A 25,048-nucleotide genomic window follows, 5' to 3' on the forward strand; every position below is an offset into this window, starting at 1 on the left:
TGTAATTAAATACTTTTCTACCAAGGGTTTTATTGACACTTTGCCAGATGTTGGTGAATGAATAGACATTGTCCCTCCTCTTGGAGACTGCAGCGCAATGGGAGAAGCAGATATTAACTATATAATCTGGATTAAGTAGAAAAAACACGAAATAATGTGTTTGAAGGACAAGTTCAGCTTGTTATGAGGGTTCATCACAGATAAATTGGATCTCGTCTAGAAGGTAGGAATCTCTTCCCAAGAGGCTGAAATCTACATTGTAGATTCTATGGGATAATCCTCCTAATAGGAATAAGAGGGGCAAGGTTCATATGGGATGAGTAGCTAAAAAGAAATTACTGACCACTGGGCTGATGGGAAAACAGGGAGAAATATCAGAATGGATGGACCAAACAAGTGACAAAATCAGGAACCCAGGCTAGAGAATCACTGTGCAGGCATTTTGCCTGCGTCAGCTCCACCTCAGAAGCCAAATGGAAAATACTCATTAAATAAATCAAGGCTGTTAAATAGGAATCTGTCTCATTGCCCAGAAAGCCTACAAGCGGCTTGAGGACAGGGCTTATGATATGCTAGCACTAGCTGATTGATTGTTCTGCTCAAGATTCTATGCTTGGTTGCAGGAACATGGATAGACCTAGAGATGATCATACTAAGTGAAGTAAGCCAGACAGAAATTACTGCATAGAACTGTAGAGAAACAAAAATATCATAGTATATCGCTTATATGTGAAATCTGAAAAAAGCAATGATAGAAATGAATTTATATACAAAATAGAAATGGATCCACAGACATAGAAAACAAATTTATGGTCGCCAAAGGGAAAAGGGAAATTGGGACTATGGGATTAGCAGATACAAGCCACTATATATGAAACAGATAAACAACAAGGACTTAATGTATAGCACAGGAAACTATTCTCAATATTTTGTAATAATCTATAAGGGAAAAGAATCTGAAAATAACATATATATATATATATATATACACACACATATGGCTGAATCACTTTGTTGTACATATGAAACTAATACACTGTTGTATAATAAATCAATTATACTTCCATTTTGTAAAAACTGAAATTAGACTCTGTGCATTTTAAAAAATATGCCTGGGACAAATATAACTTTGCCTGGGACAAATCTGAGTTTGTACTTAATGAGAGCAGTTCGTGATACAGGCTATGAGGATGCAGCTGTTCATGACAGTCAGAAATATGCTACTCCTATCCATACATCTTAAAGATGTCAGAAGTATTAGCCTGGGATTTTTTTTTTTAATTAGTAAACTATTTCAGTAGCTTGAATATTTATTTTTAGAATTTAAAGGTATAGCATTGACTATTTCAGGCAATGCCCAAAAGTTTACACATTTGTCTATGCTACCAACTTCTGATGTAAATTGGGGAAAACCACTTTGTCTCGGGACCTCAGTTTTCTCATCTTTAAATTCTGGGTGCTAACTAAGTGATTTCTAGTTCCTTCTCTCCTTGGATTATTGTGTTTATTGATAAATGCTGTCTCAGGAGAAAAAAAGAAAAGAGTTCTTCCTTTTTGGAATCTCCTGCACTGAGCCACAGCTGAGGCAGAAGTTATACCTACAGGGAGGGCAAAAATGACCTCCCTGTGGAACCTCACCTGGGATCCTTAATATTAGTTCTTAGCTGTGCCACTTGCTCCGTGTGTAAAGTTTCATAAACACTATGAAATTTCACAGCATCCTTTTGTGCATTCACTGAGTCTCCTCATGTGAAAGTGAAAGTGTTAGTCGCTCACTCATGTCTGACTCTTTGTAACCCCATGGACTGTAGTCCATCAGGCTCCTCTGTCCCTGGGATTTTCCAGGCAAGAATACTGGAGTGGATTGCCATTTCCTTCTCCAGGGAATCTTCCCAACCCAGGGATCAAACCTGGGTCTCCTGCATTGCAGGCAGAGTCTTTACTGTCTGAGTCACCAGGGAAGCCCAAATGCTGAGCTGGAATTTGGTATGTTAATTGTTTTATAAACCTATAGGAAACTCACCATTAAGTGCTAATCATTAATATCATTATATCAGTATCTAAACACCAGTAAGAAAATAGGAATTTTCTGCTTTGATCTTTGTGATAGATCTTTGGAGATATTGCTGAAGATTCCCCGACTGCTATTTTTTTATTTTTGGCCTTCTCTCTTTGACCCCAGGAGGCCCAGACTCAAAATGAGTTAGAATCCCCTTCTCCTCCAAAGACCACCTTTGAAAGGGCAGCAGGTGGTATTTTTTCCATCTATGCATTCAGCCTATTTTGAAGATAAACACCACATCTCCTTGTTTACTCACATTTTTCATCTAAAATTGCTTCTTTCTCAACTGAAAAACTACTCCCCAGAGGGTATTAACCACCACATTTGCTTTCTTCACTGCACAGCTCCCGGGCTGGAATGGAAATGAAGCAAAATCTACCTTCTAACAATATTTTAGGACTCAAATTCTGGAACCTGAAATTGGAATTGACAAGGAAGCATATTTGCTGTTTTTTCATTTCCTCTATCCTTTAAGGGGCACAATTAGTTGCTTAGTTCTACAGGCAAAGCACCCTTGCCCATTGTTCTCAGTATCTCACACTCACTCTAGTACAATCATAAACCAAATGTCTCTTTCACAGCAGATGATGTTAGTGGAATTTTTCTCCCCCATTCTCTCTCTTCTATAGACTAGAAGGGGTATTAGCCATTTTATTCCAACGTGACACACAATTCCTGCCCTGCCTTAGCTCCACCCCAGCTATTCCTAAATTGTAACTAGCTATTCCCAAGTTGCAAGGAATTTATCCCAGAACCCAGGAGTGTGTCAACAGATGTCAACTGGCATATCATAAAAATTTGGAAGTGGTTTTGAAGAAGAACAGGCATGACTGTGATGAGGTCAATCCATGCCCCCATCTGCTCCAGAGGCCCTGACCTGACCCCTCTCTGCTCTCTCCTAACATGATGCTCCCAGCCTCCTCATTGAGGGAGCTGATGTGTGAATGGCTGGGAGGCAGATGAGCTAAGGACAGTAAGTCTACAGGTCAAGCAAAAGTACCGCCTCCTGCATGGTACCTGCCAGCCCCACCTCCCTAAGCTTGGATTCTGGTTCTCCATCCCCACATCTCCCTGTTCATTCTTTCAACTCACCTTTCAGGAATGAGGTCAGCACCTCCTAACACTCATCACATCTGCTATAGGCCTTTGAGCTGTCAGCACCCCCGTGCTCCCTGCCCCACACCAGGCCCTCCCCAACTCTGTCATCCGGCCAGGCCCTGCAGCTTGGTCTCAGTTGGCAGTCATTCCTGATCCCCACAGCCTTGCATCCTTGAGCCTTGTTGTAATCTAAGCTCTCCCCTCTAGAGATTCTGTCTTCTTTTCCGATGTTCCTGCTAGAACCACAACTTCATACTTTGATAGTTCTTTATCTAAATATCAAATCATAAAATAGGTGGAGTATTTACTAGTTGCTAAGAACCCCATGGAAAAATCTATGTTTAGTTATGTTTTCAGGTTTCAGCTGTTTCAAAGCCTGAATGAGATCTTTTGAAAGTCAGGGTAAAAATGCTACCAACTTTGTCCACGATTTTTATCACCTAGCATTTGAGACAGTGTTAAAATGTCATATAAATACAAAAGCATAAAATATATTCTCAGCCTTACAAGGCCTCAGAATATTTGCCAAATAAAGACCTACCTTGAAACTTTCTTGCATCCAGGACTCAAGTAATAAACACAGAAGGAGGCAGCAAGAAATATAGAAAGGTAAAACACCCTGAATAAGTATATCATTGCCATTAAAAAGCCACAAAAGAACTATGGAAGAAAGAGAAAAATGATAACCACCACATGCCAGAAACAGAAATCTAGAATTAAATGGTATCCGCATGATGAAAGACAATGAGAGGAGCCACGTGAACAAATAAAACATGGATACTGACAGGAGTGTATAAGAGTGAAGGTGAGTCTCCAGCCAAGGACATCATAACAACAAAGCAGGATGGATAAATTCTAAACTAATAAATTAAATTCATGTCTTTTGGATGGAAAACTGGGAAGAAGAGACACAAAATTATAGTGATGAAATATGCAAAATAATATGACAGAATTAATGTCATGTAACAAGATAATCTCAGACACAAAGAGAAGTCTCTTATGTTGAAATAAAAAATCAGGAGGGAGAATATCCACTTAATAAGAGACACACACAAGGAAGACATAAAAGTTGGAAAGAAAGGAGGAAAAGATCTATTGTCCAAGATAAGCCAAAATAAAACTAGAACAGCTTATTATCTTTGAGATGGAATTTAAGAAAAAAACTTTTGTAAGGGACAAAAAAATTATATATTGATTTAAAAAACAAACACTGAACAAGAAAATAGAACTGTCAGAAACGTGCATTCCTAATCCTATAGTCCCAAAGTCTTAAAATGTCCCAACGGTTGACTTGTAATACTTTGGGAGTGAACTTACACACAGCTTGGATATCTCAAAAGTTAAGAAAGTGTTTCAGTGTCCAGTGGGAGCTAAATAAATACTTTGAAATAACCTGAGGAAAGGTCTAATATATCTTGAGATATCTAATATATCACTGAGATATCTTTCTTCCACAAAAGAGATTTCTATTTGAATCACAGGATATATGGACCATGTGAGGGCAAATGAGCATTGTTATTTGATGACTGCTAATCAAGTGTCTAGTTTTACTTCAATCAGTCATTCATGGGTAAACTTCAACAAATTTAGCAATCAGAAACAAGTTTATGGTCAAATTTTAGTAAAAGAATGGTCACATTAAGCAACAGGAAGCAATACAGGAAAATTTTTCCCTAAAGTTTCAACATGAGACTACTTGATTGTATAAATGCCATATTTCATATATGGCTTTTGTTACATGGAGTAAATAAAAGGATAACAAAGCAAATTAAAGGATGAGACCAACAATTAGGTTGAACAATGTGAAACTGGTAAAGCTAACGTTCTTCTAAGTCAAGAACTGTTGAATAATACAATTTCATAGGGATCAATCTCATATATAAGATAGCTGTTTATCTAACCTTTTAATGCTGCTCTTTTTCTTAAACGTCTTTTAAGAAATACATAGTTAACTCTCTTTTAGACACATATATATGTATTGAATGTATATATATATATATATATATATATACACACACACACACAAAATACATATATTTTAAAGACTCAATATGAAGATAAATGCCTCCATCAGGAATTTCATTTACTTCAGAGCCCACAGCTGCCCCCTTCCACAGACCATTGCCCTCTGCTGAGAAGAGGGTCCAAATACTGAGTTCCTTGACCCTCTACCCACACCGAGGTCCACAGCCAGGGATGACAGATGAGGGGTATCCAAGGGCAGCTCCTTTGCCTCAAGGGTGGATGACCTTGCAACTTATGGTCCATAGCACTCTCCCTGTGAACTAGGCTATAGCTAGACTGTCTGAGATCATTCTTTGTCTTCTCCCTGCCCTCCCCAATCATGATATACACTCTCCCTTACAGGATGTTTTTCTGGACAACCACATCCTCAGCAGATCACAAACTCCAAACCCCTATCTCAGGCTCCACTGCTAAGAAAACTGGTCTAAGCAGCAAGCAATGGGGATGGGGTAGGTGGCAGCTGAGTGCTGTGAAACACAGAGGGCCCATTTTTCCTTAGTGCCTCCATCTGAACAAGGTGCAAATGAATGCCCATAACATAGAAGCATGGTTCATCGAGTCTAAGCGGCCAGTATGTTATTTCACAAGAGTTGTGAGATTAATCTTTCTCCAAATATACTTTTCTTTGCTAAAAATTCCATCCCACCTGCCTTCTACTGCACATCTCTTTTGAATCAGCAAATTATTTTCATGGTGATTTTATTCAAAGTGTTACAATAAAAACCTTCAGCTAGGTATCAGCACATGAGTTGAGAGGGAGAGAGATATAAACGGATTATTCTTCATTTCCTGAAAGAAATGTACAAGTCAATTTCTTGTGACTATATTAAGTACATTTTTAAGTGATAAGGGACAATGAGATAACCCAACACACTTCTGGTTTTAAATGCCAGCCTGTTGTTAGGCTTCTACAGTGTTGAGTTGTTCTTTCTGCCCTCTAGTGGAGAATTTAGCAAAACACTGACTACGATTAATACTTTCTTTTTCAGAAACCACCAACTACTCATTGGCATTCTTTGTTTTAATGTTAAAAGTTCAATTAATTTGCTTTTAGCCATTTTAAACAGGATATTCTTTATGAACATACTATGCGAACTAATCCATTTCAAAGACAATTTGGCACAGGCCAACAGGGCTCAGGTTTTAGTTTCCTGAAAAATCTCAAAACATTAAAAACCAATTTTGAGTTTATAGAGCTTTTCCACCTATTCCACCCACCTCAAAGGTTTTCTCTTCTACAGAATCTTAATAGTTATCCAATTCCCATTAACTCCAAAAGTTGTCAGAGAAATTTTAGAATTGAGCAACACGGTTTATCTTCCTGATGATAGAAAATAAATTACCTTCGGTTATTCAGACAGAAGGATTTCTAATTATGTAGAAAGGACACAAACAGACATTATTAATGGGGAGGATAAAAAGAGGTTTTGCTTCCAAAAGTCAAGGTGACTTTTTCCAGTAGCTGTAGCTACCTCAGTGAATTTTTCAGTTTTAGGAAAACAGCGGCTTTCTTAGCCTTTAACTTTGTAACTGTGGCTGCCTAAGAAGGTTGGAGCCTGGGATAAAATATGAAAGTGTACGTGGTTCATGATGAACCCAGCCTCTAGCAATCACTCACGTCAACCCACGGGTGTGCCCACAGCCATCTTTAGTCTTCAGTTTCCTCATCCAGAAACTGAAGGAAGTCACATGGTCTCGGTGGTTACTTAGTTCCTGTCCTGACATCTACATCCCGCCATCTAACTAAAAGAAAGCCTGTGATTCCAGAGCAGAGGCATCCAAGAACATGGTAATGTGGCTTCTTTGACAGATTATTTTGTGTGTCTGTTGTGGGGGAGGGGGTAGAAATTTCCTAAAAATAAAAACTACCAGTCAAGTACCAGCTGTTAAGCTAATTCTGTAGAATCCTGTACACATCATTTACACTTTCTGAGCGTTGGTTTTTCATATGCAAAATAAAGGGGATAAAATCTACTTTATGATTGTTTTGAAATGTAAATAAAATATTGTTTATAGGGGAAGCAGCCTATAGTCTATGTTTGGTAAATATCAGTTCCTTTCACACAGAATCTTGGAGACACCTCCTCTCACAAGTTCAGATGAGCCCCCACACAGGACGCAGAGCTGTCTGGCAGTATTACCTCTTGCTAACTTCAAACCATACTTCTGATTCCACCGGTTTCCTCAACACTCTGGCCTGCTTTCATTTTCTCGAGCTTTCCCTATTTCTTTTCTTTCCCATCTGGAAACCATCCCCACACTGTTCCCTCTGCTTGGATGTCCAGATTGGACCCAATTTTCTTTACAAACCTTAGATGAAAAATCATTTCCTCACTAAATATTGCCCGATTCATCAGATGGGATCAGGATCACTGTTCTGTGCACTCATAACTACTTGTCATCTGTGTGGCAGTTGTCACACTGATCATTTATGATGATTTTTTTTTGCTTGTTTAATTTCTGCGTTTCCCCAAATAGAACAGAGGTGCCTGACAAAGGCCCTTGCTTCCCAATGCATGAGCAGCACAGACACAGTGCCTTGCAAATAAGAGCTACTCAATGTATCTTTATGAAATGAATATAGCACACTTTGTCAACTGCCAGACTCCAGGGTTCTCCGACTTTGTGTTATAATAAAAAAAGTTTCAAGGTCTGCGCTCTTTGTTATTCTTGGAGAATTAGGCTAGAAGCTGGACAAGGATTTTGTAACCTTGAACCCAATCACATAACTTAGGGTTCATTTTCTCCTTCTAAAGCTATGCCCAATTGTAAACTACTTATCTCAAAGAAATGCTGCTTTATTCTTGAAATGTATTCATAAAAGATTTTTTACATCTTTAGATCTAAATATTGAGAGCTTACATTAGAAAAGCAAGTTTTTATTTCAAAGCCCCCTCAGTCTGTGAATCAGTTGGTAAAAGACAGAATTACTTTAATTTTTCCCTTCTCCAGCTGAGCCATAATCTGCTTTAATTTCGGTTGATTGATTTCTGTTAAAATATCAAAAGAAACCTCAGGAAAAAAATCTCATTTCAGTGGAGCTACTAAAATATTTAATGCATGTTGGAAATATGCCTTTAATATTAATATTTTAAATTACTGAATTTCTGTAGATTCACAGGGTCAGTTCTCTGAGTAGCTATGCAATGATTATGCCCGTTAAGATATTCTCAATCCCATGGTAAAAATATAAATTTTACTAATGAATTAAATTTGAAAATTAAGATATAGGAGATAAAACTGGGGGAAAAGAAACAAAAGAGAAAAGTCAACATTTATAGGGTGAAATATCCAAGAGGAAAGAAGGGACAGTCGTATCTGGGAAGGCTAAACCCTGTGCCCTTGACTCATCCTGTATGTAAAAGTTTCTTTCCTTCCTTTGTCTTCCTACCTCATTCAAACTCCTGTGCCAACCCCCCAATAATCCATAATATGAGAACGAAAGTCAATAGAATCTAATGGCACCAAAGAGCTGACAATTACAATTGGCTTTTTCCCCCACTCCTGTTTCTAATACTGTGTACTTCTGATTCATAATCCATCTTCTAGGTAAATTCTTCACTATTCTATTAATAATAGACATCTCACCCTTGGCTTATTGTAAGTGGAGTGATCCTTTACATAAAGAAGACAAATAATGGATGGAATTGAGCTGAAAACACCTCCATTTTGCTCACCGAAGTCTCACTTTTTCATCACAGACAAGTTATATTTCCTTTTTATTCTTAACCTATAATATCAGCAGCAGCTGCTTGGAAAACAGCCTAATAAAAATGGATCAGTAAATATTCCTTTGACATATCATAAGGATAAAATACATTTCAAGTAAAATGCTTCATCTTTCTTAGCAAAAATGTAATTCTAATATAAAGCATTGCTATATTGTAAAATCTCTTTTTATGAAAAAGGCACTTTAATTTCTTAAAAAAAATTAAATTATAAAAAACTGCATATTGTCAGTTGTGGTATTTTTTTTCTTTCAAAGAGAAATGACTTTTAATAATTGAAGTAGCTCACTGGGAAAAAAATATTTGTAACTTGGATTCAATAAGTCCAAGAATACTGGATATATAAACACTCAATCCAACTGTAAATGTTCCAAGCACATGGGGATAATTTTGACTAAGAACTCAAGCTTACATTTTACAACCTACTCTAATTAGAAGAAAAATTCTGTGACTTATGTTAGTATATACACTATTTAACAGTTGTGTTTCCTTTAACTTACTAGAGGTTATGAGAAAAAATCAATTATAATCAAACACTTACAAAAATGTCAGTATAAACAGGTTTTCCTTCTAAAGTTATTTTTCTTATTGAAGTTCATTTTCTTGTTGACTCATTACAGAATTTAAAAAGTAAAAGAGGAAAATGTTGCTATCATAGAGGAAGCATAAAATTTTCAATGGAGCAGAAACTTTAAGATCACTCAATTCAGTGGAATTTCTGAGTTTAGAAGTTTCAACTGAGTCCCACTAATCTGTATTTTTCTAAGATCTTTAGGTAATTCCAATACAATCAGCCCAGGTGATCTCTGAGAGTAAAAGTTTTGGAACCAATCCCAATACTGTATTATTACAGCTGAGAAAAAAAAGAAAACGACAGGAAAAGAGTGAAGCCTGTGGCACAATAGCATCTCTATAAATTTAATTATAAATACACAAAATAATAATGCAATTTTGAAAGAAAATATACTAGCAACAACAGTGTAGCTGCCAAGGGGAAGAAGGAAAGCAAAGTGAAAAATTAAAATGAGACAGAATACATATGTGAATAAATTTTGAAGGATAAAAGTACTGAATAGATTGTAATAAAAGGAAAAAGTCAATTTTAGATAAGAGTAATGTCCTACTAGCTACACTGATGGATTGTTTCTTTACTCCAGCACCAGAATTCTACAAATAGGCAGCACGCTGAAAACATATAAAACTGTGTACTTAAGGTGAAATGTGAAAGCTGCATGTATCAGTTGATCATGGTAACAGTTCTAAGCTAGAGATTGTATTTCTATTGCTATTTTATAGGTAAGAAACTAAAGCACACGTTTAAATTATTTTTCCAAATATAAGCATAAAGCAATTCATTTATTCAACAAAATTGTCAGCGACTGATGTCTTTATTATAGAGTCTGAAGACAAACCTTAAGCTGGTTTTCACCATAAATACACCCACTGATCCGGAGCAGGCAATGGCAACCCACTCCAGTGTTCTTGCCTGGAGAATCCCAGGGACGAGGGAGCCTGGTGGGCTGCCATCTATGGGGTCTCACAGAGTCGGACACAACTGACGTGACTTAGCAGCAGCAGGAGCGTACCCACTGATCAAGTCAAGACACTTCTGCTAATGAGAAGGCTCAGTAAAAATAACTGAAATCACATCATTTAAAAATATTTATTATTGACTAAAATGGTTTGTTACATTAATATACCTGTAAAATATTGACTTTCAAAAAACTTTAAATGAAATATTTTTTTAATGGAAAACACATCAGTATGCTTTAAAAATAAAAAAGATGAATGTTTATCCCACAGAGAGGTTAATGCTTTCTTGTCTCTGTGGGAAACCTTTAAGTCTAGCAATGGTGTCAGCAACCCAGGGGTCTGAAGCAGGAGTTAGAGTGGGAGTGGGCATGACCTTGGGGAGACAGGAGTGAGTAGTGAGATCTTAAAGTTCCCTGCCCCAGAGCTGAACCTGGGAAGCCTGGGTGAAAACCAGGAATCCTAACCACTACTCCACCAAGGAATAGTGGCTGGAATAGAGCCACTCTTGCTCTTGTTGCTCTTGAAAATAAGACTTTCTAGGATACAGAGCTGTAAAAACAGGCACAAATCTGATGATGAGAGGCACAGCTCAGTCATCTCTGCATGGGAGGACATGCAGAGAAGCAGTTTATTTATTTAAGACAGAGGCGAGGCAGAAACACACACCCAGAGAAGAGTGCGGGCATCCTCCTGAATGAGGAGGGGGAAGAAGATACTTACATCACCATTTATCTGTCACTTATATCAGGCAGTTCCTGGCCCTTGTTTTCCCCTAGCCAATCATCTTGCTTCATTTCCCACATCTGACCTGGTCCAGGGCCCTCTCGGACAAGGATGTGCATCTTTTAGCCAAGATGGATTCCACGGCAGGGGGTCACTAGGAGATTCACAGTGCCTATTATGGAAAAGCAGCCCCTCTTTTTTTTGACCCCCAAGGAACTTTTCCACACATGTGCAGTTAGGGAAGTCTCCTTGACCCTAAGAATGACAGATGTGGTCATCTTATCTCTTTACTCCAGCAGAACTCAGCTCCTGCCATGAACTTTTTCCTTGAAGTATCCAGGGAAAACAAATCTCCAACGTACTCAGTTTGACAAATTCTAGCTGCTCAGCCATGGAGTCAATCTACTTCCCACCTCAGTCATGGCTGGGAAGAGTATTCTGGACAGGAAGAAAAGAGGTAGAAGATGAATAACTAACCCTCTTCTGCTCTGAAGGGAAAGCTACAGTGGAAGGACACGCCAGAGATAAGCACTGGAATATTCAAATTGAAAGTGCTGGAACCAGCCCTTGCATGGAAAATACAAAACAGAATTTAATGGCAGAGGAACCTATGGGAGGACATGTATGGAAACAAATCAGCTACACTTAGTCCTCCACGGACAAAACCAGGCCAGAAATAACATGGAAAATGGTCACAAACAGGCTCAACAATTTTTACAAAACTGAAGGTGAAACAAAATGGCTGGACAGTCACACACAGCCCCCTAAATAATCTGATTTTTTTTAATGACAGAAGATATCCTCAGAATGCCTGTGAATTTTCTCCTGGGGCTTCAAAGCTGTCTTTCTATCTACAAAAATCATATTCTTCCTTGTAAAATCTCTCCAGCTTTCCCTGTAAATAGAGCCTTCCAGAGTAGGAAATCCCAGCCTTCCTCCTGCCAGCAGAAGAGAAAAGCCGTCTGATGGTGATGGCTTAGTTCTGTCTCCTCCCAGCTCTAATCATCGCTGGCATGCATTTGCTTGTTGCTGGTGTAAACTGGCAGAGCAGAGACTCTGGGGAAACAAGGATAAGAAAGAACATCCTGTCGACACAGCCTATGGTTGTGCTAAATGAAAGGTCAAAAACATAGTTGGTGTAAGAAAAGAGGAAAAACCGCACAAGGCCAAGAACTTCAGCTGGAATATGAAAGTGTCCCACAAGAGTTGGAATTCTGGGTTGACTTAAAAAGACAGGGCTACCTCAGAGCTTGTGAGAGTGGAAGACAGAATAAATGAGGCAGAGGCTGGAAAATAGATGTTTGGGGGAGCAATAAGCTTTCCACAGATGCACATTAGAGGTATGCAGGTTTTCTCACCTGAGGGTCAAGAAGGTAGCTGAGACCCCAGGGCAGTGCGTCAGTGGGGCCAGAGAAGAGTCTTTCTAAATGAACTGAATTCTCAAAAATAGAGGGTGGGGAGCATTAGACCCAGATATAAAAGATGTGCTGTGAGTGGGTCATTTTTAGCTTTGCAGATAAACATTTTTAAATGCATTGCAAGATGGAGGAAAAAATGGCCAAATGACTCTAGATGAGAGACAATTTTAAAACTGACTTGGAGGTCACAACAGAATTTTAGAGAGTAGGCAAATTCACAAATACGGACTCTTGCAGAGTTCCTGCGGCAAAGGAGGCATGAACAGAAGAGGAGAGGAGAATATGCGGAGGCTGTGAGCTGATGGTTCTGAGACCTGCTCCTAGCATGTAAGTAACAGTGTTTTCCAATGCATGCTATAGAGGTTCAGGAGTACTGACCTAGAGCCAAGCAGGCCATGCTGTGCAGGTGAAGAAAGAAGGATGCAGTAATGCATTATAGGATTGACGGTCATGGACCGACAGGACTGCGGACACCCTGTGGATTCCAGCATCCACATTCAGGTGCGGATGATCAGAGGTCTCCCGCCTCCACATACCATTCCATTCAAGGCCCTCCGTAAGCTCACTGGAAACTGGAGGTAACCCTCAAAAATGGTAGATCCTTAACTGATGTAAATCGTACTGAATGTACCCATAAACCTCTAAATTGACTCAGATTTACCTTCTGCTTAAAATAGAAATAATCTGAAATTTATATCCAAACGTCTTGTGCTCCTAGTGAATAAGTTGGGTCACCTTAGTATTTGTTCATCATTAGCACATATTTGTTGCTCTACTTATAATGTGAAAAATATCATATTAAGCATGTCATGTCCTAGATGGACACTAAAACAATCATAACAAATAAATACATGATAACCTTTAATATGCATGAGATACCTTGGCACAGGCAAAGGGTATAAAAACTGAAAGAAAAAATACTACTTTGAGTGCTAATGCAGGGGGAAACTTCACAGAGGAGGAGGGATCATTTGATTAGGTCATGAAATTTGAAAATGATTTTCATAAGTAAGGTGAAAAGCAGGAAGATATTTTTATATGGGGAGAATGAGTGAGCAAGTTGAATAGCAAGAAATTCCCAAGGCACACCTGGAGGAAAATAGCAGATTAGCTTAAGCAAAGTGGAATACTAATAAAGAGTAGTAAGAGATAAAAACATGACATGTAAGAAGAATCCGTGCAACTTGGTGAATGACCAGCTATGACGACAAAGCAGAAAAAGCATAATAGGTGAATTAAGCTTCAAGTCTGGGGGCTGAGCATCATGGTATTAATGACAGAAGTAGGGAAGCCAGAACAGAACTGGTTTGAGGTGTCATGAGATGATGAGTTTGAGGTGACCACATGACATCCTAGGGGAAATCACAAGTAAGCAGCTGAAGGTATAAATCTGGATCTCAAAGGAAAAACAGAATTGGAAATGTGGATCTGAGGATTGTCAGTACAGCTAAGATCATCCCAGAAGCCTGTCAGTGGGTGAGTGTCAAGTGAGGCAACTACAGACAAGACACAGAGGAAGAAGTGTCCACCAAGAAAATAAAGAAGGAACAGTAAGGGAGTTGAAATGTACATATTGCCCCAACAGCAGAGTGAGGTCGGAGATCCAAGAGTGAATAATCAACAGTGCCGATTGCGACAAGGGATAAAAGAGAAGACTTAGTTAAATTCAGCTGAGTTTGTTGACAAGCAGTTTACCCTTAAGAGAGCAATCGCAGTAGAATGATAAAGGTGAAAGACAAAGTGATTTCAAGAATGAATTAAAGAGTGAGAGTAGAGAGGGAGATGAAAATGATGACTACTGACCCCTTTGAGAGAAAGAAAGTCTTGAAATCACTAGGTTTGCAACATTGTGAAAGAAAAGGATGGAAAAGTATTCATTTTAGTTTGTGTTTTGAAGTTTCTGCACTCAAAGAACAGTCCATTGGAAAAAGAACAAATGGAAATGTAAGAAAGTAATGGGAGAGCCTTCACTTTCACTTTTCACTTTCATGCATTGGAGAAGGAAATGGCAACCCACTCCAGTGTTCTTGCCTGGAAAATTCCAGGGACGGGGGAGCCTGGTGGGCTGCCGTCTATGGGGTCGCACAGAGTCGGACACGACTGAAGCAAGTTAGCCGCAATGGGACTGACAATTCAGGAAGAGCTGAGTCATTGGAAAAGACCCTGATGCTGGGAAAGATTGAAGGCAAAAGAAGAAGATGGCAGCAGAGGATGAGATGGTTGGATAGGATCACTGACTCAATGGACATGATTTTGAGCAAACTCTAGGAGATGGGGAAGGACAGGGAAGCCTGGTGCTGCGGTCCACAGACCACAAAGAGTCAGACATGACTTCGCAACTGAATGACGGTTAGTAACAAGATCTAACTCTTACATGATCCTCATGTCCCAAGCACTATTCTAAATACTTTACACATACTAGCCCATCTTTTCATATTCTAATAAGGTAGGTACTATTATTATCCTCACTTTATAGATGAATAAATGGAGACATTTGGAGGCTATATAATGTACCCAATATCACCACCTGGAAAGAATGGTATCAAGAAATGAACTCAGATGGACTGATTGAAGACATTGCATGCTTATCCACTGGGCTATGTTAGTTACAAGGGTTAAAGAAGGAAGTAAGAGTAATGACTCCCTTCATGAGGTAGAGGAAAGAGAGGATATACTGGTATAACCAAGATAAAAGGGAAAGTGCCTGAACATCATCATATGTGATAGGATGTCATATAACATTCATCATATGAACTTATGAAAGTAGGAGAAGAGATCAGGGATTAGCGTAAAGATTTAGGGCAAGAGAGGAGCACACATTACAGATGCAACAGAAGAATAAAACCTGTCAAACATTTTTCTGTAGCTACGGTTGATATAGAAGCCCCAAAGATAGCTATGTAAGGTCAAGTTCAGTGTGGATCTCTGGGAAAGGGTGGGAAGGTTTGAATTTGGAGATAAAGCTAGCAGGTAAGGCTAAAAGTGAAGCCTGGGAAGGATGTTAGGATATTGAAGAGAAGTTAATTTAAATGACTATGTTTTACAATTCCAGACAAGTTATTCCATTTAGTACACTGTTGGCCATTACAATACAAGTTTAGTAAACACAAAGGTCAAATTGAATAATCCATATACATTTTAATACAAGCAATTAAAATATCAGACTAAGCAATTGAATATTCCATCAAGAAATGCTAACATTATTATTATTATTATTTCAGATGTGAATGTTTCTTTATTCAATATCAACAAATCTCGGACATTGAAAGACAAAATCTATTGTGAAGTTTTTATACAATGAAAATAGTTGTCCAGCCTCAAATGGCTGTGATATATTTTTCTTCCCAGGCAGACCAAGAAAAGGCTAAAACATGGATGAAATACTGAGTTTATCTTTGCTGCATGTCTCCAGGAAACACTACCAAAATGTCAAAGGAAGAACTATTTGGAGCAATTGATATTTATAAAATACAATTACAATCCTATGATACTCATCGATGACATTATAAGAAAATGGTATGTTATCAAAATATTAACTTCAATAGCTAAATGAATTTCATAGATGTTGGCTAGTATTAAAATAGGGAGAATTTAAAGCAATATAAAATCATTTAAAAATATTATACTGTCCATGAAATACTTTTTCTAGGCCAAGAGTTAGAAGCAACATAAAGTCATACAAATGCCATCCTGAACTTAGCCTAAAAACACATTGCAGAAAATGATTACTTTTTAAAAATTTGTCACTTTTTCCATAAATTTTTAAAGTTGATATGTTGTATTTTCATTTCTTGTTTAGTTCAAGAAATTTTATTTCTCTTTCTCTTGTTTTTTTTTAGCCACATGGCATGTGGGATCTTAGTTCCCCAACCAGGGACTGAACTTGCTCACCCTGCAAAGGAAGCTCAGATCCTCAACCACAGGACTGCCAGGGGAGTCCCAGAAATGAATACTTTAAAAATTTAATTCAGGGTTGACCATTCAATCATGATATATGCTATTAAATATAAAAAGCAAAATTTTCCTCATAATTGTGCTTTTTGGATGATTTTTTGGTGTTTAGATTGGATTGATGAACGGTTTTTTTTTTTAATGCTTTAGGGTTCAAGGAATGTTAGTCAACTGCATATACTCTGGAACATATGGTCTTGATTGATTTCCAATTATCTAGGTATATTTCATTAAATATAGAGATTTTGCAAAATGAATGCTTTAAAACAAGATTTTGAATTTAAAAATAATTTAACTGCTGATTGCTTTTGACTAGTGAATTCTTTTAGAAAAGTTTCAAAATCTGAGAGCCTGTGCTAGCCAGGACGTCCTTATGGTAATGCTCAGAAGAGCAAAGGATGCTTATACATAAGCCCCTTGTGCTACTGGCTGCTTGCTTCTAATAGAATATTCATGATTACATTCCAAAGCCAACTATAAAATTTTTGCTTTGTTAAAAATATATTTTAGATACTGAACACCTCATTATTTGTTACATGTCTCACCACTATACATTATGAGGCAAATAGATTCATTTTAACATAAAATATCAATATTATATTACAGATATCCATAGAAATTCTAAGTATTCCATTGCACACTGACTGCAATTATAAATGCTTCCTCATCAAGGCACTGTCATTTTGAGACGTTTTTAAGAACTTTGAACTGAGACTAGAAGATAAATTAATAATGGCCTCTTGTCAGGCTTTGAAGCATGTCTTGGGATTTCCACTTTGGGATTACAGCATGAAACAATAAGCAATGCGAATCAGGAAATGACTCTGAAAGGAAACAAATATTTCACACTTTCCCAAGGTTAATTATTATCTTTTTGTAAGGACATGTGCCTTCCCACAAATATTTAATATTCTTAATATACTTCAATATTTGTAATATATGTTTTCTCTGCATTTAAAAGTTAACCATGAAGAAGCTCAGAGCATGGGGCATTCTCACCTTATTATATGCGTTGTGACTAAACAAGGTGTGGGAATTCTCCTGTTCATCACTCAGGGAGAAGGAAGACAAGTGACTGAAAGGTCCGGGGGTAAGACAGTCAGCATGCGGGCGGGTCTGTGGTCGCAGTAGGGACTTAGCAGTAGGATGGAGTCTAGTCTGATATAAAGGATGGAGAGAAACAGGCTTGGGAGGGACAGGCACATCCTGGGAAGAAGAAAGGCATAAAGAGGATGTTAGTGGGCAAAAGTCATGCTTACTGGAAACTGAGTCTAAGTACTATTGATGCTGGGCTTCCCTGGTGGCTCAGATGGTAAAGAATCTGCCTGAAATGCAGGAGACCTAGATTTGATCTCTGGCTTGGGAAAATCAACTAAAAGGGAATGGCTACCTATTCCAGTATTTTTGCCTGGAAAATCCCTTAGACAGAGGAGCCTGGCCAGCTACAGTCCATGGGGTCACAAAGAGTCAGACAAGACCGAGTGACTAACACATACACACTATGGACACTGCATCAGAATATTTTACTAGCAGGAAGTAAATCTCTCCTTACACTTTGGATCCTCACAAGACTCCTGCTTTTACAGTGCATTGTCTATCTCTTCCAGTAATTTCTGTAGCTTGCCCACCTCCAGCCTCTCCTGCAGAACTGAACTAGTATCTGCAGTGACTCCTGATGGGACCACATTTGTTTAAGGACAGAACTCATCCCAAAGGTGGGAAGATGGGACTAAAGTTTCTAATGAAGAGGTAAGAGTGGAATTTAACTTAAAAGTACTTGTGATTTGGTCTGGAAGAAACTGGGGGAAGAAAGTGGGAGGGCATCATAGAGAATATCGACTCATGATTTAAGCCATAGTGCCATCAGTTTCTGGGTTGGGCTGAGTATGAGGAAGAAATCAGAGAGAGGTGAGTCTAGAAAGAATAAACGAAGATGTTCATTCCAGGAAGTGTGTTATTTTGGGAAGAAACTGGACAGCAAACAGATAAGTTCAACTGTAGAGGAGAGAGGCAATGAGGTTTTAACTAAAGAGGGTCTTTCCACCCCTGGAAAGGGATGCCTGTGGAAGTCTTGAAGGAAGTAAGACTAGTAGGTGAGACCTTCAATTATGTGAAAGGAACAAAAAAAAAAAAAAAAAAACACTATGGGGGGAGGTCTCAAGCTTACAAAGAAAACTCAAAAGAAGGGCCTATATACATATTTATCATAAAAGAAAAGGGTTACTAATTGCAGATCTTTTTTAAGCACCTCTTATATTCCTGAAATTTTTACTGTAACATAATAAATTGACAGTGATTATCCTACAATAAAATTACTTAGGGCATAAACCTTATAAAATGAAATCTGTTTTATTCACTTTTGTAACCTCAGCATCAAGCATAACACCTAATGGAGCACATGTTCAATGCAATAATGACTAAATTTTCAAAAGAATATGATATATTCAAAGAGGTCAAGAATGCATTCAACTATTTCATTATTTTTCGGTTCTATTAGCAATAAATGAATGTATTTGGTTGTGTGAAATGGAAATTTAGCACAAAATAATGCACATTACTCAAAATGACATTCAGCTAAACAGGAAAATTCAACTTTTAAAAAACTATTCAATTAATATTATTTTCTGTTAGCCAAATTGATTTTGTCAAAATCATGATTGATTAAGTCCTAATTGGTTTTCTAAAATTTATGCTGAATCTGTTTGTTTTATCAGAAGATGCCTCCTGCAATGGGGTCAACCTTACTTTAAAAACTTACTTCAAAACATACTTTAAAAATATTTAAGCAAATTAATCACCCTGATACCAAAACCAGACAAAGACAACACAAGAAAAGAAAACTACAGGGCAATATTACTGATGAACATAGATGTAAAATCTTCAACAAAATTTTAGCAAACAGAATTCAGCAACACATCAAAAAGTTCATACAGCATGATCAAGTTAGGTTTATTCCAGGGATGCAAGGATTCTTCAGTATATGCAAATCAATTTATGTGATACACCATATTAACAAATTGAAAGATAAAAACCATATGACCATCTCAATCGATGCAGAAAAAGCCTTTGACAAAATTCAGCACCTATTTATGATTAAAACTCTTCAAAAAATGAGCATGGAAGGAGCCAACCTCAACATAGTAAAGGCCATATATGATAAGCCTACAGCAAACATTATTCTCAATGGTGAAAAACTAAAAGTATTCACCCTAAGATTAGGAACATGACAAGGGTGTCCACTTTTGCCACTATTATTCAACATGGTTCTGGAAGTCCTAGCTACAGCAATCAGAGAAGAAAAAGAAATCAAAGGAATCCAGATTGGAAAAGAAGAAGTAAAGCTCTCACTGTTTGCAGATGACATGATACTGTACATAGAAAACCCTAAAGATAGTATCAAAAAATTACTAGAGCTAATCAGTGAATTTAGCAAGGTTGCAAGATACAAAATCAATATACAGAAATCACTTTCATTTCCATATACTAACAATGAGAAATCAGAAAGAGATATTAAGGAATCAATCCCATGCACCATTGCAACAAAAAGAATTAAATATCTAGGAATAAACTTACCTAAGGAGACAAAAGAACTGTACACAGAAAATTATAAGACACTAATGAAAGAAATCAAAGATGACATAAACAGATGGAGAGATATTCCATGTTCCTGGGTAGGAAGAATCAATATTGTGAAAATGACTATACTACCAAATGCAATCTACAGATTCAATGTGATCCTATCAAATTACCAATGCCATTTTTCACAGAAGTAGAACAAAAAAATCTCACAATTCATACGGAAACACAAAAGACCCTGAATAGCCAAAGCAGTCTTGAGAAAGCAGTCTGGAGCTTGAGGCATCAACCTTCCTGACTTCAGATTATACTACAAAGCTATGGTCATCAAGACAATATGGTACGGACACAAAAACAGAAATATAGACCAATGGAAAAAAGATAGAAAGCCCAGAAATAAATCCATGCACCTATGGGCACCTTATTTTTGACAAAAGAGGCAAGAATATACAATGGGGCAAAGACAGCCTCTTCAATAAACGGTGCTGGGAAAACTGGAGAGCTACACATAAAAGAATGAAATGAGAACACTTCCTAACACCATACACAAAGATAAACTCAAAACGGATTAAAGGCCTAAATGTAAGACCAGAAACTAGAAAACTCTTAGAGGAAAACATAGGCAGAAGACTAGAGGACATAAATCAAAGCAAGATCCTCTATGACCTACCTCCTAGAGTAATGGAAATAAAAACAAAAGTAAACAAGTGAGACTTAATTAAACTTAAAAGCTTTTGCACAGCAAAGGAAACTTATTATAGGCAAGGTGAAAAGACAATCCTCAGAATGGGAGAAAATAATAGCAAATAAAACAACTGACAAAGAATCAATTTCCAAAATATACAAGCAGCTCATACAACTCGATGCCAGAAAAACAAACAACCCAATCAACAGTGGGAAAAAGACCTAAACAGACAGTTCTCCAAAGAAGACATACAGATGGCTAATAAACACTTGAAAAGGTGCTCAACATTGCTTATTACTGGAGAAATGCAAATCAAATCTACAATGAGATATCACCTCACACCAGTCAGAATGGCTTATTAGTTTCTGTTTTTTTACCTCGTGTTTATTTTAAATATCAAACAAATACAAATCTACATTTCACTTCACATACACAGAATATAAGATACATCTATTAAAAAGAAGCAATCTATACACAGTGTTCTGAATCTTTTTTTTTTTTTTTTCCATTTGACTATAGTTTGGGGACATTTCAGTACATGAAAGCTATGGATAACATTACTGAGTTATCTCACTGGTTATAACCATTCAGTGCTTCTCTGGGAAGTCCCAGGTATATAACCTAAAACGCCAAATCAACTAGGACTGTCATAAATTTAGCTCTTCTTTGCCAGTTTGTACACTTTTCAGGATTTTCTTTTGTCTAATCCCATTGGCTAATGCCTCCAACATTATTATTGTTAAATAACAGTCATGTTAATGTGCAATTTTAATGGGAGTCTTGTAGTACTTGCCCACTAAAGGTGGCTTTTAGATTAAAATGTATTTTAATTACGTTTTATTACTCAATCAACTGTTTCATTATTTTATCAACTAATTACATTCCTTAATTGATATGAAAAGTGGTTAATATGAAAATTGAGTAGTAAGCACAAAGAATAATTGTGTAAGAAAAAGTCAGCATTGTTGTTGATGATTGACAGTGCCTAGGAAAAGAGAAACTACACAGGCTCTGGTTTATAGTCTGGGTTCAGCTTTTTTTCCTTGAAAGCTTGCTTAATTTATTTTATTGAAGTAGAGTTAAAAATTTTCTTCCAAGGACTATTTTAAGTATGTCTGATAAGTTATAATAGATGATTATCTCATTATCTTTTTTCAGGTATAAATTTTATATTTAATTTCTTCTTTAGTCAAATAATTTGCTGAAAAGCAAATTTTTCAATATATAGCTGACAGGGATTTTGTGTTTCTACATTTGTTATTAATTTTATCAGAGAAATTTCTCTACTATTTTTTTCTTGGCAATTAATATTTTTATTGAGGTATATTTTATCAACAATGTTATACAAATTTTAGATATACAACATGATGAATTTTTAAATATTATTCTCCATTTACAGTTACTATATAATATTGGCTATATTTTGTTGCAGGATACAGTTGAACTACATATGTATTAATTCAATTTACTTAAGAGGATCTATCTTTACCTAGTTTCCTATATAATCTATCATAACCTGGAAAGTGAGATCTTTATCACCAACATATTTTCACTTTTTCTCACCTTATGTCTTGCCTTTGCCTTATGAGTGTTGATGCTATATTCTGATGTTTAGATACCCTAATGATTGTATCTTTCATGTGAATTTTATCTTTTAGCATATAAAAGGGTCTTATTTGTCTTATTTAAGGAAATTGTATTTAAGAGCCTCTTGATGAAAGTGGAAGAGGAGAGTGAAAAGGCTGGCTCAAAACTCAACATTCAAAAAACTAAGAACATTGTATCTGGTCCAATTATTTAATGACAAATAGATGGGGAAACAATGGAAACAGTGACAGACTTTATTTTCTTGGGCTCCAGAATCATTATAGATGGTGACTGTAGCCATGAAATTAAAAGTCTTACTCCTTGGAATACAAGCTATGACAAGCCTAGACAACATATTAAAAAGCAGAGACATTACTTTACTGACAAAGGGTATAGTCAAAGCTATGGTTTTTCCAGTAGTCATGTACTGATGTGAGAGTTGGACCATAAAGAAAGCTGAGCACTGAAGAATTGATGCTTTTGAACTGGGTTGTTGCAGAAGATTCTTGAGAGTCCCTTGGACTGCAAGGATATCAAACCAGTTCCTGAATATTCACTGGAAGGACTGTGCTGAAGCTGAAGCTCCAATACTTTGGCCATCTGATGCAAAGAACTGATTCATTGGAAAAGACCCTGATGCTGGGAAAGACTGAAGGTGGAAGGAGAAGGGGACGACAGAGGATGAGATGGTTGGATGGCATCACCGACCCAATGGACATGAATTTGAGTAAGCTCTGGGAGTTGGTGATGGACAGGGAAGTCTGGCGTGCTGCAGTCCATGGGGTCCCAAAGAGTTGAACACATCTGAGCAATGAACTGAACTGCAGGAAATTTTGGCCAGGAGTCAACCTTCCCAATATGAAGATTATAATCTCTCCTTCTTTGGTTTGTAGCACCTAAAACAAAACTTTGTCATCCTCAACTCTTCTCATTCACTGGGTTTTACAGTCCCAGCTTCTGTTTGTTATCCAATCTGACAGGCTTTTCTTTTCCCTTTATAAAAATTTCATTTATCTCCACATTAAATGAATCTTTCCTGGACTGTAAGTTTTTGCAAGAGGTTCATATGAGGAAGGGACAGTTACCTGGGATTGTCTTTGTGCTCCAAAGATATAGGCTTTGGGGTGTGAGTCTCTTTAGCCTTTATTTTTCCTTAAATAATGAAGACTGTCATCTGTACAGTATTTTATGTGGCAACTTATCTGTGTTCAGGCTGCCACAGAGACAGCCTCCTACAAATGTGACTTGCTCTGTGATTCACTGTATAGCCTCACCTCTTCTACATCCCAGAACAAATCAGGTCAGGGATCTCCTGTTACCAACACGTGCACCCATGCGAAGACAAGTGGGTGGGGTTTGCATATTCAGGTATATTCCACACATTCAAGAGGGTGTTTACTGATTGTAACCTTACTCCATTTCCTCCCAAATTCACATCTGCTCACACTTGGCACTGATCTTAGCATCCTTTAGTTGTCGCCTCACTGTTTTTTGTTTGTTTGTGTCTCCCCCTTTTTGCTTCCAGATGATATCAATGATAAAATGTGATAAAATGTGATACATGGCTAACTTGATAGTTGTCATAGTCAAGAACCTCCTTTACAGTTTTGAAAAACACTCATAATGCATCATGAACTTTTTAAAACAGTTCGCCATAAGGAGATAACTTGAACAACTCTGGATGAGCCAAAATATTTTCTTGGTTCTTCTCTATACCATTATTGTAAATTATGTAAATACCTTTTATATCCATGTCCCTATATTCTTATTCCTATATAAAGGAGTCTTTACTATATGTGTAAAATCATATGCATATATGTAATATATGTAGTGTGTATGTGTATCTACATCTTTTTTCATCATAGCTTATCTATGAATATTTATATAATTTGCAACCTCATAACACAGTCCATTTTATATATATATATACTCCATTGCTGATTATACCTTCACAGCTTTTTCAAAGAACAATGATTTCATTAAAGGCACTTATTTTAGAAAATAAAATATATTCTGACTTAATTTTCCTTTAAGTATTTCATATTTAGAACACAGATGCTATAATGAGAATATTTTTACATTTATACTTTGATCCAGCTGCATAATAAAACTCCAGTATAATGTAATTTGCTCATAACTTTTTCAAACATTCAGACGTGTTTTCTATGCATTTTCTAAAGGCATTTGATACAAAGGAGTAAATTTCAGTTCCTCATTCTTTTGTTTTCTGTGTGTCGTATTACGTTTGCTGCAGTAGGAAAAAATACATATCCCCAATGAAATTGGATTTTTAATTTCTTCCTTTATTAAGGTTCTTTAGAAAAGATTTTGTCATTTACTTAAAGAAAACTTTAATACTTAGTGCTCCTTGCCTTTAAACTAGCAAGCGCTGGCAGTTGGTGATAGACAGGAAAGCCAGGCATTCTGCAGTCCATGGGGTCGCAAAGAGTCAGACACAACTGAGTGACTGAACTGAACTGCCTTTAAACATTCCTGAAAATTGCACAGCATCTCCAAGTCCTAGATGCCTACTTTGTAAATGCCTTACTGATTATGATGCCAGAATACAATTATTATTTAAAATTAAAAGCAAAAACTATAAGCTGAGAGCTAGGTATGCTAATAATTAAATAGTTACAAAACAAATACAAACTCACAGACA

The 25,048-nt window shown here is 37.1% G+C and overlaps 1 protein-coding gene and 1 long non-coding RNA gene across 20 annotated transcripts in view; one reads left to right on the plus strand and one right to left on the minus strand.

Moving 5' to 3' along the window:
- MLIP (muscular LMNA interacting protein) overlaps window positions 1-25,048 on the minus strand; it is a 308,623-nt gene that overhangs the window by 18,711 nt on the left and 264,864 nt on the right. For 13 of the 17 annotated variants that reach the window (XM_069564089.1, XM_069564102.1, XM_069564097.1 and 10 more), the window contains one exon: window positions 17,538-17,744. The exons of the other annotated variants lie outside the window; for them this stretch is intronic. In XM_069564089.1, the coding sequence (XP_069420190.1) occupies window positions 17,538-17,744 (207 nt within the window). The remainder of the gene's footprint in view (window positions 1-17,537; window positions 17,745-25,048) is intronic. 17 annotated transcript variants of the gene reach the window in all.
- Window positions 139-24,408, plus strand: LOC138425784 (uncharacterized). Of its 3 annotated transcripts, XR_011251391.1 has the most exons (6): window positions 139-223; window positions 12,825-12,914; window positions 15,936-16,103; window positions 16,427-17,628; window positions 18,146-18,287; window positions 22,886-24,408. It is a non-coding gene; the product is annotated as an uncharacterized lncRNA (long non-coding RNA). The 3 variants fall into 3 exon arrangements; XR_011251392.1 differs by lacking the exon at window positions 16,427-17,628 and having other exon boundaries at window positions 22,490-24,408; XR_011251393.1 differs by lacking the exon at window positions 16,427-17,628.

The sequence above is a fragment of the Ovis canadensis genome, chromosome 20, assembly GCF_042477335.2.
Source record: "Ovis canadensis isolate MfBH-ARS-UI-01 breed Bighorn chromosome 20, ARS-UI_OviCan_v2, whole genome shotgun sequence".
In the NCBI taxonomy this organism is placed as follows: Eukaryota; Metazoa; Chordata; class Mammalia; order Artiodactyla; family Bovidae; genus Ovis; species Ovis canadensis.